At 45.3% G+C, this 15,534-nt stretch overlaps 1 protein-coding gene across 3 annotated transcripts in view; it reads left to right on the top strand.

Moving 5' to 3' along the window:
• The window catches only part of KCNQ5 (potassium voltage-gated channel subfamily Q member 5), a 623,294-nt gene that overhangs the window by 498,934 nt on the left and 108,826 nt on the right, over positions 1-15,534 (top strand). For all 3 annotated transcript variants that reach the window (XM_070795470.1, XM_070795469.1, XM_070795471.1), the window contains exons 6-7: positions 8,646-8,756; positions 14,943-15,038. In XM_070795470.1, the coding sequence (XP_070651571.1) occupies positions 8,646-8,756; positions 14,943-15,038 (207 nt within the window). The remainder of the gene's footprint in view (positions 1-8,645; positions 8,757-14,942; positions 15,039-15,534) is intronic.

Below are 15,534 nucleotides of genomic sequence, written 5' to 3' on the forward strand. Positions count from 1 at the left end.
AGTCACAAAGAATTGGACATGACTGAGAGGTTAACACTTTCACTTTCCTGCAGCCCTCTTCCAGGATGGTTTGATGGAATGCAAGCTTCCCTGGTGGCTCAGACGGTAAATAATCTGCCTGCAGTGCAGGAGACCTGGTTTCAATCCCAGGGTTAGGAAGATCCCCTGGAGGAGGGCGTGGCAACCCACTCCAGTATTCTTGCCTGGAGAATCCCCCTGGACAGAGGAGCCTGGTGGGCTAAAGTCCATGGAGTTGCAACGAGTCAGACATGACTGAGCAACTAAGCACAGCACAACCAGAGGCTGCCTTAGAAAGGGAGCAGCCAGGTCAAGCAGGGGGGTCAGTGTGATGCCCCCTGATAACAGCAGGAGGCCCAGTTTCCCCCTTTGCAGCCATAGGAAGCAAAATGATCTGCCCACAGGCACAAAACAGGAACCCTCGCCCCCGCTCCCTGGCATCCTGGTGCTAGATCCTTCCCCAGCCTCACCTTCAACAAAAGGCCCCTCAGCCCTCAAGCAAGCAACACCCCAGCGACTGTGAGGTCCAGCAGAGGAAGTGGCTGCTCCAGACTGGGCTGTGGGCCACTCCAGCTCCTCCTGGCCTGGCCCTGGTGGCACAAGGAGAAGGTAGGAGGGTCTCACTATCCTCCACCCCAGGCAGCCCAGGTATGACTCTCAGGGTTCATGACACCTCCTCACCAGTGCCATTAGAGGGGCAGCCCTGAGTTCAAAAGGAGGGTGCGGCACTCTTAACTGGACTTAGTACATGGTCACTTTGCTGTGTCTGGAAGCAGCAGATTAAAACCCACTCAGAGCCCCAGGCCCAGGAAAACAACTCAGATGTGTGACTGGAATGGAAAGCAGACAAAGAAATGCAACATTATTGCTGTGACCAGACCATGAAATTTCTCCTTCCGTTTATTATTGTTAATAAACTACTGGAAAGGATTAAGCTGTTTTGCAGAAAAGGTGTGGTAGATTAAACTCCTTCCTGCATATTTAAGGTTATGAACCTGTCATGAGATGTAGCCAGGAGTGTTTTATCTGCAATCAGAATCCCTTCCAAGACTGCCAGGGGCATCTGGTTCGCTCGGCTGCTGTTTTGCACAACACGTTCTTTCTCACACCCTCACAGCCCAAACAAGCCCTCCTCGTTCCAGGCCCTTCTCTCCCCGCAGGTGATCCTCCTTGTCCTTCACTGCAGGTGATGAAGCCACCGTGAGCTTTTCCAGCCCAGCTCCCTCTTCACGTTGTGTCCACACAGTCTCCACCCTGTGGAGGATACATTCATCCACGCGACCAAGGCTAGCCCGCCACCATGTGCCCTTCCCCTTGGCTTGCTGTTGCTGCTTAGTCACTGAGTCATGCAACCCCGTGAACTTTCATCTGCCGGGTTCCTCTGTCCATGGGCTTTCCCAGGCACAATAGTGGAGTGGGTTGCCATTTCCTTCTCCAGGGGATTTGCCCCACCCAGGGATCGAACCCGAGTCTCCTGCATTGGCAGGCGAATTCTTTACCGTCTGAGCCACCAGGGGAGCCCCTGTCTTGGGTATCCCCCACCATAAAGCCCCCACTTCCCCTCTGCAGACTTGGCCTCTCTGCAGACAGGCACAGATCCGTCCTAGAAATCCCCACCTCACGTCAGAGATTCCCAGGAGTTCTCACCCCAGTTTCTCACTCTGTTTGTTACCAATGTTCTTGAAAGCGTTCTTTATTTGTTTACTAAACACTTACTGAGGTCCTGTTACTTTGCGGCAAACTTCATGCTAGAAAACAGAGTAAAGAAACAGTCCTTCCTTCCAGTTGAGGAAATGCGGCCGAGGGAAAGCAGAGTAGACCACCCCTCATGATGGGAACCAAGAGGAAATGAGCAGACCAGAAAGAAACCGGAGGCCCTGCCGTGGACAGTGGGCAGGGGGCCTCTCCGAGGACAGCCAGCTTAGGACAAGATCTGCAAAATGAGAAGGAGCCCTGGCAAGGGGGAATGGCTGCGGGGAGAGGCTGTGCAAGGGCTCTGTGGAAGGATGGCCTTGCCCATTCAAGGAGAGAAAGGACACTGTGGTCAAAGTGCAGTGAGCAGAGGGAAGCCCAGGGCGGTGTGGGGGTGCCACGGAGACAGGGTCACGTTCTCCACAGCTCGGAGCTTAGAATTTATTCTGAATTTGGTGAACAGCCATTGAAGGACTTTTAGAGAGGAGTAAGAAAATAGCCTGTGCAGGTGTGTGGAGAAGGAAACAAGAGAAACAGGAACAAAAGCAGAAAAGGCAATTGAGAGATGACGGCTCATGATCTTCAAGAGCCAGGACGTGGAAACAACCTCAGGGTCATGACAATGGATCAGCAGGAGGGGGTGGTGTACACATGAGGGGCCTGCTACTCAGCATGGAAAGCGAAGAAACTCTGCCAACTGCAGCCACGTGGATGGACCTTGACCTCTAAGCCCAACAAGTCAGACAGGGACAGATACTGTATGATCTCACTTATATGTATTTAAAAACAAATAAAAATGGGCATAGAAGGAGCCTACCTCAACATAGGCCCTATATGATAAGCCTACAGCAAACATTATTCTCAGTGGTGAAAAACTGAAAGAATTCCTAAGACCAGGAACAAGACAAGGGTATCCACTTTCATCATTATTATTCAACATAGTTCTGGAAGTCCTAGCTACAGCAGTCAGAGAAGAAAAAGAAATAAAAGGAATCCAGATCAGAAAAGAGGAAGTAAAGCTCTCGCTGTTTGCAGATGACATGATACTGTACATAGAAATCCCTAAAGATAATATCAGAAAATTACTAGAGCTAATCAGTGAATTTAGCAAAGTTGCAGGATACAAAATCAATACACAGAAATCACTTGCACTTCTATATATACTAACAGTGAAAAATCATAAAGAGAAATTAAGGAATCAATCCCATTCACCATTGCAACAAAAAGAATTAAATATCTAGGAATAAACTTTCCTAAGGAGACAAAAGAACTGTACACAGAAAATTATAAGACACTAATGAAAGAAATCAAAGATGACATAAACAGGAGGAGAGATATTCCATGTTCCTGGGTAGGAAGAATCAATATTGTGAAGATGACTATACTACCAAATGCAATCTACAGATTCAATATGCTCCCTGTTAAATTACCAATGGCATTTTTCAGAGAACTAGAACAAAATATTTCCCAATTCATATGGAAACACAAAATACCTCGAATAGCCAAAGCAGTCTTGAGAAAGAAGAATGGAGCTGGAGGAATCAAGCTTCCTGACTTCAGATTATACTACAAAGCTACAGTCAGCAAGACAGTATCGTACGGGCACAAAAACAGAAATACAGACCAATGGAACCAGATAGAAAGCCCAGGAAGAAACCCATGTACCTATGGGTACCTTATTTTTGACAAAGGAGGCAAGAATATACAATGAGGCAAATACAGCCTCTTCAATAAATGGTGCTGGGAAAACTGGACAGATACATGTAAAAGAATGAAATTAGAACATTTCCTAATACCACACACAAAGATAAACTCAAAATGGATTAAAGACCTAAATGTAAGACCACAAACTATAAACCTCTTAGAGGAAAACATAGACAGAATACTTGATGACATATATCAAAGCAAGATCCTCTATAACCTACCTCCTAGAGTAATAGAAATAAAAACAAAAGTAAACAAGTGGGACCTGATTAAACCAAAAAGCTTTCACATAGCAAAGGAAGCTATAAGCAAGGTGAAAAGACAGCCCTCATAATGGGAGAAAATGATAGCAAATGAAACAACTGACAAAGGATTAATTTCCAAAATATACAAGCAGCTTATACAACTCAATACCAGAAAAGCAGACAACCCAATTAAAAAGTGGGAAAAGACCTAAACACACATTTTTCCAAAGAAGACATAAGGATGGCTAACAAGCACATGAAAAGATGCTCAACAACGGTCATTATTAGAGAAATGCAAATGAAAACTACAATGAGATATCACCTCACACCAGTCAGAATGGCCATCATCAAAAAGTCTACAAACAATAAATGCTAGAGAGGGTGTGGAGAAAAAGGAATGCTCTTGCACTGTTGGTGGGTATTTAAATTGATACAGCCACTATGGAAGACAGTATGGATATTCCTTTAAAAACTATGAATAAAACCACCATGTGACCCAGCAATCCCACTCCTAGGCATATACCCTGAGGAAACCAAAATTGAAAGAGACACATTTATCCCATTGTTCATTGCAGCACTATTTACAATAGTTAGAACATGGAAGCAACCTAGATGTCCATCGACAGATGAATGAATAAAGAAATTACGATACATATACACAATGGAATGTTACTCAGCCATAAAAAGGAACACATTTGAGAGCTCTAATGAGGTGGATGAACCTAGAACCTATTATACAGAGTGAAGTGAGTCAGAAAGAGAAAGATAAATATCATATTCTAATGCATATATATGGAATCTAGAAAATTGGTCCTGAATAATTTATTTACAGGGCAACAGTGGAGAAACAGACATAGAGAATAGACCTATGCACATGGGGAGAGGGGAGGAAAGGGTGAGATGTATAGAAAGAGTAACATGGAAACGTGCACTACCATATGTAAAATAGATAGCCAACGGGAATTTTCTGTATGGCTCAGGAAACTCAAACAGGGGCTCTGTATCAACCTAGCGGGGTGGGATGGGGCAGGAGATGGGAGGGAGGTTCAAAAGGGAGGGGATATATGTATCCTATGACTGATTCATGTTGAGGTTTGACAGAAAACAGCAAACTTCTGTAAAGCAATTATCCTTCGATTAAAAATTAAGAAATTTTAAAAAACAGAAAGAGATGAGATTCATGGTTACAGCAGGTTTGGGAGGTGGAGTGGAGGAAGGTGGTTAAAAGGTACCAGCTTCCAATTAGAAGATAAACTAACACCAGGGATGTCAGTGCCACAAGGTGAGTGACTGTAGGTGACACTGCTGTGTGACATGCAGAAAAGCAAAGAGTAAATCCTAAGAGTTCTCATCACAAAAAGAAAAGTGTGACCCTTGTAGAATATCTCTGCAGAATGGTGGATGTTCACTAGCCCTGCTGTGGTCATCGTTTCACAGCAAATGTAAATCAAACCACCAAGCTATGTGCATTGAACAGTGATGCACGTCAACCATCCCTTAATAAAATCTGGGAAAAGTATAGTAAAAAAGAGGCTGCTACAGAGCCTGATCTACCATGGCGCCCACGAGGACAGAGAGGAGGGAGGGGACTGGGAATATCGAAGCATCGTAACCTGCTGAGGGATTCAGAGAGGGACCTGTGGGGAAGGAGCAGCAAGGGTTCCTCGAGGCTTCCAATTGAGCAGCCCATACACGAGGTTTGTGAGATGTTAGTTCCCTAACCAGGGATTGAACCTGGGCCCTCAAGGATTTCCTGACAGCAGTGTTCTTGATTGGGAAGGGATGTAATTGGCACAGCAGGCTGGGGGTAATAAAAGTTCTGTCTTAAATATATTAAGTTTAAATGACTGGGCAGCATCCAAAGAGAAGTATCAGTTGCAGATATGTGGATCCAGAGCTCAGAAGAGTGGTCTGACCTGGAGGCAGAAACTCAGTGTGTTCCTCATAAAAATGGCATTTAAGTCTTGAGAACGTTTCAGATCACCTGGCAAAAGAGAGAAAAGAGGAGATAGAAGAGAAAGGAAAAATGAAAGAACAGAATTTTTCAAAAAAGAGAAAAAGACCCAGAAGCAAACCTTAAGAATCTAATATTCGAAGGTTGACTGGTGTAGAAGCTGCCAAAGATGTAAAGCTATGACAAACAGTATATGAAAAAGCAGAGACATCACTTGCCAACAAAGGTCTATATAGTCAGAGCTATGTTTTTTCAGTAGTCATGTATGGATGTGAAATTTGGACCATAAAAAAAGCTGAAAGCCAAAGAACTGATGCTTTAGAACTGTGGTGCTGAAGAAGACTTTTGAGAGCCCCTTGAACTGCAAGGAGATCAAACCAGTCAATCCTGCAGGAAATCAATCCTGGATATTCATTGGAAGGACTGAAGCTCCTTTACTTTGGCCATCTGATGCGAAGAGCTGACTCATTGGAAAAGACCCTGATGCTGGGAAAAAACAAGGGCAAGAGGAAAAGGGAATGACAGAGGATGAGATGGTTGGATGGCTTCCCCCACTCAAGGACGAGTTTGAGCAAATTCTGGGAAATCGTGAAGGACAGGGAACCCTGGCATGCTGCAGTCCACGGAGTTGCAAGGAGTTGGACATGCCTGAGCAACAGCAACAATAAAGAAGTAAAGGGAAAACCATGAAAGTAAGGCAAGAAGAGAGTTTAGGAAGGGTGGTCAGCTGAGCGGGATGCTTTTGGAGGGTTTACAGCACAAAGTGTCCCTTCCATTACCATTTCTGCCTCTCAACAGGTTTCCCTCCTCTGAAAGCTGGGGAAGGTGACATGACCAAGACGGCTGCTGTTAGAAACGGCTGGCGACCCTGTCCCTGTGTCTACCTCTCTTCTCAGTCCTCATTCTCCTTGTTTTCCATGAGCCTGTGACACCAGGGCTCACCTGGTCTTCTGTGAAGCTGTCTTCTCCATTGAGTTTCCATTTACATAACCCGTTCCTAGTCCTCCTACTTTTGAAACAATATACTCCTCTGGCTTTCCTTTTCCTTCTGCCCCTTAATTGTGTGGGTTTCCTGAGGAGGTGTCCTGCACCCCTTCTTCACAGTCTGCTACCTCATGGCTTCACAGAGCTTCCACAGTCACTCAGCACCTGATTCCAAAATCCACATCTCAAGCCAACCTCAAGTCTTAAGACGCAGGCTCTCCTTCTTAATTCCTTGCTAATATGGCTTCCCCAGGTAGCACTAGTGGTAAGGAACCCACCAGCCAATGCAGGAGATTTTAGAGATAAGAGTTCTATCCCTGAATCGGGAAGATCCCCTGGAGGAGAGCAGGGCAACCCACTCCAGTATTCTTGCCTGGAAAATTCCATGGACAGAGGAGTCTGGTGGGCTACAGTCCATGGGATTGCAAAGAGTCAGGCATGACTGAGCTCACACACACACAAACAAACACAAACACACACACACACACACAGAATGTCTAGATCAGCCACATACTGATATTTGAAAAGCCGTCATTGAAAGTCACTCTTCATCTTTGCTCCCGAACCCTTTCCTTCTTGTCGTCTTTCTATTTATGGGGCCACATCTTCCACTTGAAATGTTCAAATCCTGTTGGTTTGGTCGTCACCTTCCTTCTGGATGATCTGTGGATATGCTACTATTGCTCTTCTTCAGCTTGTCTCTTTACTCTCCACCTTGTACCATCCCACTTCCACTGTTCTGATTCAATCACCCCATCATTCTACCAGGTCAGGCTTGCCTCGTCTGTCCTGGAGCACAGCCAGAACTCTGTTCTAAAGCACACAAGCAGCCCCTGGAGCAGTTTATCATCAGGGAGACAAGACCCAGGGATCATTTCTCAGACACTCCCTGGTCTAGCATTAGCTAGCTCCAGTGCAGCTAAGTACACATTCCAAAACCCACCCTGTTTATCCCACTGCTGTGCAGCTGTTCATCTGTATCCCCTCCCTGGATTACTCTATCATCTCTGTCTCTCAAAATAGTACCCCTCCTTCAAAGCCTGGGTATGATGATATCTTCCCAACAAAGCTTCTGCAACTCGCCCAAGCTAGTACTAATCTCTTTGAATTTGAGCAGCAGATTATTTGTGCTTTCAGCATAATACCTGTCTTGCCCTATTTTGTGTTTTAATGATTTGTGTGTGACATACTTCCCTTCTTATGCCCTAAATATCTTAGGACAGGAGCCATGCACCTCTCATTTTTGTTCCACTACAAATCAAAGCACGCACCCTACACACACCAGGCCTTCAGGAAATGCCCTCCAGGGAAATGAGTGGATAGACTTAATTAACACAAATTATGGTTTTGTGTACTGATCCAGTCCTAAAGCAGAAGAATTGATGCTTTTGAACTGTGGTGTTGGAGAAGACTCTTGAGAGTCCCTTGGACTTCGAGGAGATCCAACCAGTCCATTCTAAAGCAGATCAGTCTTGGGTGTTCTTTGGAAGGGCTGATGCTAAAGCTGAAACTCCAATACTTTGGCCACCTCATGTGAAGAGTTGACTCATTGGAAAAGACTCTGATGCTGGGAGGGATTGGGGCCAGGAGGAGAAGGGGACGACAGAGGATGAGATGGCTGGATGGCATTACCGACTCCATGAACGTGAGTCTGAGTGAACTCCGGGAGTTGGTGATGGACAGGGAGGCCTGGTGTGCTGCAATTCATGGGATGGCAAAGAGTCGGACACGACTGAGCGACTGAACTGAACTGAACTGAAAGCCATGGTGCGATCATTCCTATATCACTGATGGTTATCCACTTACTAATCTAGCCTTTCTTTGAATGCACTTAGGAAAGATGGAAAATCGTGTTATAAGGGAGGAACAAGTATGTAGGTTACTCCCTTCCTTAAGCAAAGAGTTCTGTTATGTGTCATGGAAAATTAAAGCACAGTAATAAAATGCGCCAGCCAGACTGCTTGAATAATGATTTAGTGGAAACTGTTCGTGAGTCCTGACTTCCCTCTCAAGTACTTAAGCTGCACGTCCTGTTTATTTGTTTTTAGATAACATTGACCACGATCGGTTATGGAGACAAAACCCCCCTGACGTGGCTGGGAAGGCTGCTGTCAGCAGGCTTCGCACTCCTGGGCATTTCTTTCTTTGCACTTCCTGCTGTGAGTATCTTTGCAAAAATTAAACACTTCCAGTTGGATTGTAGAGGTTTACTAGCATGAGCTTCCTTTAAACAATATGCCCTGGAACATAGCTATATTTACTGGTATCATTTTTCTGATATAATGTTGACTTTTCTACATATAGCTAGTTGGATAATTTAAAAAATGGTCTTCCCTTGGAGACATTTAACCCAAAAGTTTTCTACCAGCTGGGGCTTTAGGATCAAATAATAATTCAGGTGGCATCAGTCAACATGCTCCTAATACATTGAAAATAGGTGTAAAGAATTAAAGCTGTCCTCCTCTTAAACTGATGGCTCCAGTTAAGTGTGTGAGGTGTGAGCAACTGAAGAGATTCATGTGCCCACGTGGAGTATTTACCTCTTCGGATCCACTTGAGTGAGAAGCACATGGATTTAAAGGGTCTTTAAAGTGTCAGATGATTTATTGTTTGTGTCATCATTGATTTTTGTTAACCACCAGTTTCTGTATCATATCAGAATGAAGAGCACACTTATCTTCTCTTAAGCTTCTGATTATTTTCCCCTGAGTGGATGAAGCCTGTCTTTCTGGTTGTTTTATCCTCTTGTGTCTTCAAAGGCAGTTTGTGAAAATATTTATTACAATTTGCCACCATCCCCAAGCTCTCTCTTTCACTCACTCCACCCCTCGTGGGGGAAAGGAGCCCAGAAGCAGGCTTGTTAGAGCCATGGCCACCGTGCTGCTTAAGAAACCAGAGCCTCCATCTTGCTCGAGACACAGGCAGGCTCACAGAGACCCCAGGGCACCCCTCCAAGGAGCCAAGGGGGTGGGGCCTTCAGCACCACAGGCTGAGGTTCCTGGGGCTCCACCTCTGCCCGAACCCCTTGTCCTTCCCATGGCCAGTGCTCAGCTCCAGGCTGACTGGCTGGTTGCATCCCAGACCACCTAAAGTCAGAGAAGGGTCCCCAGGGACCATGCATAAGCTCAGGTACCAGATCTCACTTTGAATTCGGGTTCAGTCCCATGCTCCCCAAGTGTGATTGTGTTGGTTTGCTAGGACTGCTGTAACAAGGTGTCACAGACTATCTGGCTTGACCTAACATAGTTCAGTTGTCTCGTGGTTCTGGAATTTTCCTGATGGTTCAGATGGTAAAGCATCTGCCTACAGTGTGGGAGACCCGAGTTCGATCCCTGGGTCAGGAAGATCCCCTGGAAAAGGAAATGGCAACCCCCTCCAGTAATCTTGCCTGGAAAGTCCCATGGATGGAGGGGCCTGGTAGGCTATAGTCTATGGGGTCACAAAGAGTCGGACACGACTGAGCAACTTCACTTTCTTTCTCATGGTTCTAGAGGTGAAAGTTGAAAACCAAGGAGCTGGCAGGGCTGGTTCTTTCCGAGGGCCCCAAAGGAGGGATGCATCCAGGCCTCATGGACACCGTATCCTCATGGCTACTCCCTGTGTCTCCCTCTGTCCATGTCCAAGTTTCCTCTAAAAAGGACACCAGCCGCACTGGGCTAGGGCCCGCCCTATGAGCTCACTGTAACTTGATCACCTGGGTAAAGACCTTTTCTCCAAATAAGGTCGTACACTGAGGTCCTGGGGATTAGGACTCCAACCTGTAAATTTTGGACACAAGTCAGCCCATAACAGACCCTGAGTACATTTATTAACGTCATGTATGAAGAGTTATTGCACCCAAAGAAAGTTTTTGAAGACCAATGATATAACATAAGTCAAGTGCTTGTCATGAAGAAAACTTTTGCAATATGTGTGTGTTTCCTGCTGAGACAAAGTGGAAAAGAGGACAGAAAGCTTCTGTCCATCCAGAGTCACATGAATCCAGCGACCTCAGCCATGTAGAACAGACACCCACGTGACAGCCAGATTCCCTACAGGAAAACACCTTATAAACAGCAAAATGCAGTCTTGTGCTTTTTTACCCAAAATAATGGAGCCAAAGACCTGCCACTGTTGGGTTTAATACTCATCCTGAGGCCACACGTATAACAGCCCATGTGATCCCTCAAAGAATCACAGACATGGCGGAGGCCAAGTCAGGGCGATTCCCTTGCAGGGCAACAGTGTCCGCCGTCTCCCCAGGAGAGATCGAGGTCTTTCATTACCTTCGCTTAATTTAGAGGGAAGTCTGATAAGGTGAGTTCTGTAGTTTCATACTTCTTCGAGGATTCTAAACAGCAATGTGGAAGTAGGCTGCAGAACCAGGAAGAGATAATAGCAAAGGATGGAAAAGAGAGCCTGTAAGTAGAGAGCAGAGACAAGTGTTCAAAGGTGTAAAGACCTGGGCCAGTTCGCATGAAGGTCAGCCATCTTCAGGCACTGCCTGCATCCCACCCAGCAGGTTGCTCGCCTCCGTCGTGAAACCCTGGACCATCATGGCAGAGTCAGTTGTATTGCTGTTAGGTTAAGGGTCAGAGACTAATTAGTCATTCTTGAGAAGCTTTCCCAATAAAGTGATTAAGATTTTATATGTAAATTAAATCAATTCGTGTTGGAAATCAAAATCTCACTCACCCGTAGCATCCCCTCACAGGGCCAAGCAGAGTAGACTTTACCATGGAGAGTTTCACTGCAGCCTCACTGTAGGTGCAGGGTTCTTACTGAATGAATGAAAGATGGTTCATGTTTACCTTTAATAAAAAAAAAATAAAAAGGTGGCTGGAAACACCAGTATGTCCAGTGCACCTGCCGGCCGCAGTGGTGTCAGATTGAAATTAGAGGAACACAGGGGCACTTTGCTAAGAAAGTCAGAATGGATGCTGGGCCTGCCTTCCACCCAGGAAAGAAAGGGCCAAGAAGAGAAGAGCCTTCCCTGTCTTTCCCTGGAAGTAGGATTCTCCTGTACACCACAGAGGCATTCTCCTGCACATCACACAGGCATGCGGGCCACCACCTCGGCTGGGGTCTGTTTCCCTGAGGCCCCATCCCAGGGCCTCAAGATAAGGAGAATTCTCCTGTATTCTTGGCTGAGAAGCATGAGTAGCATAAGTCACCACTGCCTTAGAGGGACTGTCTCCACCTGCGGACCCTTGCTTCCCTCTTGCTGAGAATATCTTTAACCTGTTTGCCAAGTACAGGGTACAAATCAGCTCTTTTAACCTGGAAGAAAAGGGATAAATATTTTGAATATTTGCCAAGATGTCTTATTTCTATCTGATGTTTATGGAGAACTTCTAAAACTTAAAACCTGAAAGTTTATCTCACCTTAGAAAGTGAAAGTGAAGTCGTTCAGTCGTGTCCGACTCTTTGCGATCCCGGACTGTAGCCCACCAGGCTCCTCTGTCCATGGGATTCTCCAGGCAAGAATACTGGAGTGGGTTGCCATTTCCTTCTCTAGGGGAATCTTCCCTACCCAGGGATCGAACCCTGGTGTCCCGCATTGCAGGCAGACACTTTAACCTCTGAGCCACCAGGGAAGGTAATGAATTAAGACAAAACTCAATTTCTGAGAATGTGTCTCTGTCGGTCTCAATATTTGACGGGATGGCACGTTAGCTATATTTTACACAGCAGGCTTTATTTTTAACAGACCTGCGTTTCTGTATATGAACTGACGGCTGAGGGAGATGGAGAAGGACTGGACAGGAGCCGTAACCAGACAATGAGCAGAGCTGGTGTCATGACTGCTGTAATGTACAGTCTGGCTCAAGAGCCCTGCAGCCCACGGTCGCCATCTACTAGTGTGTGTTTCTAAGCAATGCCAGCATGATTTTCACCACATTTTAACTTGTTTGGCAGGTGCTCAGTTTGTGTTATGCAGGGCCTGTCTTCATTTTCCAAAAGGGATTTAACTCTGAACCTCATATTTACATAATGAATGCTCAAAAATAGTAGCCATTGCTGTTAATTCAATTTCTACAAAAACTAAATTATGCTTCCTACGAGCGGATTATACACATCTATGCATGTAATATAAATACATAATATAAATATATGCTATAAATTCTGCTGTTTCAGTCTCTTACATGTTTAAGCTTCATGAAAAATGACATTAAAAGGAAAATAAATAAATCTTTCCTAAATGGTCTTAAGGAGCAGAAGGAAATTTTGGAGTTGTGAATAACTAAGAGTTGATTTGGATTTGGAAACAGAAGGCCATTTTTATAACCTCTAAATGCAGGGAGATGTTAAAATCCACGAATAAAATCCTACAAACCAGGTTTTCATAAAGCTTAGTTTGTTCAGTCACAACCTGCGTGAGATGAAAACCTCAGACAGGATGAGACAGTCGCTGAGAAAGAGCGATGGAAAACAGACCCTGTGACGTCGTTTCTAATTTCACAGTGCAGTTGCACATCCTGATTGATGAGGGAGTCCATCACTGCTCATTAACGGCAATAGTATCATTGTATAACTGTATTTAAACATAACTGCGTTATGTATTATCTGGTTATCATCACAGAGGTACTCAGAATTGTGGAATCTCAAGGAGAATTCTCCAGTATTCTTGCCTGGAAAATCCCATGGACAGAGGAGCCTGGCAGACTATACAGCCCACGGGGTCACCAGAGTCGGACATGACTTAGTGACTAAACCACCTCAAGATAAGGAGGAAGAGTAAAGGTTATCTAGAGCCCAAAAATATCCTCATCAAGTTGTCATCCACTGAGACCTAAAACGTCACAAGGATGAGACATACCACCCCCTCAGACAGCCCTTACTATCTTTGAGTGACTTCAAACACATAAAGAAAAGAAAAACAGCCGTCCCTTACCTATGGCAAGGAACTGACTTACAGTTCGTAAGATACCCGGCTGTAACCTAAGGGTTAGATTCCTTGAAGTTTAATAAAAAGCTAATAATTTATAGCTAGCAAGTACAATCCCAGACTCGAAAGCTGAGGGGCTCTGCTTCCCACACCAATAAAGTGGAGACTAAGAGACAAAGCCCAGAGACTGAACTGAGTGAACTCTGAAGCCAACCTCAACCTGAGGCTGACGTGAAGCATCTTGATTCCACAAATTTAGACCAAAGCAAACTGAAAATAGGGGACATATCAAGAGAGCAGGATTTTGGCAGATGAAGACGATATGCAGAAAAAGGCAAACCAGCCAAAAAGCCAGTATAAACACAGAAGGATCAGGCTAGTTTTACCAGCCCCCAGACCTAATGGGTGAGCCAAAACCGAGAAAGCAAGGCTTGCTCCGAGTGTTAAGACTCTGAGGATTAAGACCCAGGAGAGGGGCTTCCCTGGTGGCTTGGTGGTAAAGAATCTGCCTGCCAATGCAGGAGACACGGGTTCAGTCCCTGATCCAGGAAGATCCCACGTGCCAAGGAGCAACTAAGCCCGTGCACCACCACTACTGAGCCTGGGCTCGAGCCCACGTGCCTGGAGCCCAGGCTCCACCACAAGAGAAACCACTGCAATGAGAAGACCAAGAACGGCAAGTAGATAGTCACCGCCACTTGCCACAGCTAGAGAAAGCCCTCACAGTAATGAAGACCCAGCACAAAGAAAAACTAATTGATGAGTGAATTAATTAACTTTAAAAAATAAAGAATCGGGAGGATAAGTATGTGCTTTGCATTGACCCGTGCTCTCATCTGTACTGGACAAATAGGCAAAAAGGAAACATCTCCAAGCCTGAGTGTCTATGTGTCTCATCTAAACAACTGTCCTTCCCCACTTGCTTTCCTTTGGTAGGTGTAGAATTATAGCATCATGAACGGATCTTAAAATTTAATAAGATCATTCCCCCACCCATTCATGAACGGAAAGTATAAACTGGAGTAGTTGCCATCAGCATGCTAAAATAGCTCCCAGGTCCACATCCACGAGGCAGTAACACAGATTTTAAATCCCCCTCATCTGTCACTGGATAGGCCTGTTTTCTCTAACTTACGTGCAACGAAACGCCACAGAGAAGGCCATGCAAAAGCATTTTTTTATTTGGAATTGTGGGGCCTCCTCCTATACCCTAGGAGACTGGAGGGCAGCACCTGGTGATTTCCTGAAGGACAGACATCATCCTGTTTCTTGTTCAACAACTTGCCATTGGCCAGTGGCATAATAATAGAGGAAATCATGTTTGTCTAATAAGTAATGAGATTATGGACAGGTTGCATACTGTTTGTATTTTCTCAGACTCTTCTTAAAGGGTTGTTTTTTTCTTTTAGTATTTGTATTATTTAATGATGCTTTGGGGGGAATTTTTTTTAAGCACTATTTCTGTATTTTGTCACAGGGCATTCTTGGCTCAGGTTTTGCATTAAAAGTACAAGAACAGCACCGCCAGAAACATTTTGAGAAAAGACGGAACCCAGCTGCCAACCTCATTCAGGTAAGTGTCAGTGCACCAGGAGCACGGCCCTCCCTGCAGGGGTGCTGGGTCGGGAACCAGGCTCTCTGTGGCCTCACTTGCAAGAGCTACCCTTTGGTTTTGTTTTTAAACACGAAGCTAGAACTTATTGCACAGTCTTGGATTTGGTCGTGGGCTCCCCACTCCCAAACAGAAAAATATCTATTTTCAGTCAATGGTCTGTGCTTCGTTTGCATTCATTAACCATGCCAGCAAGGCCACAGGGGCTTCACTAGTGGTTCGGTGGTAAAGAACCTGCCTGCTAATGCAGGAGACCCAGGTTCGATCCCTGGGTCAGGAAGATCCCCTGGAGAAGGAAACAGCAACCCACTCCGGTATCCTTGCCTGGAGAATCCCATAGACAGAGGAGCCTGGCAGGCTATAGTCCATGGGGGTCGCAAAGAGTCAGACACGACTTAGCAACTACACAGCAACAACAACAAGCAAGGCTACACAGATGTCAGCAAGGCGGTGCTGC

This window comes from Bos indicus, chromosome 9 (assembly GCF_029378745.1).
Source record: "Bos indicus isolate NIAB-ARS_2022 breed Sahiwal x Tharparkar chromosome 9, NIAB-ARS_B.indTharparkar_mat_pri_1.0, whole genome shotgun sequence".
Lineage (NCBI taxonomy): Eukaryota > Metazoa > Chordata > Mammalia > Artiodactyla > Bovidae > Bos > Bos indicus.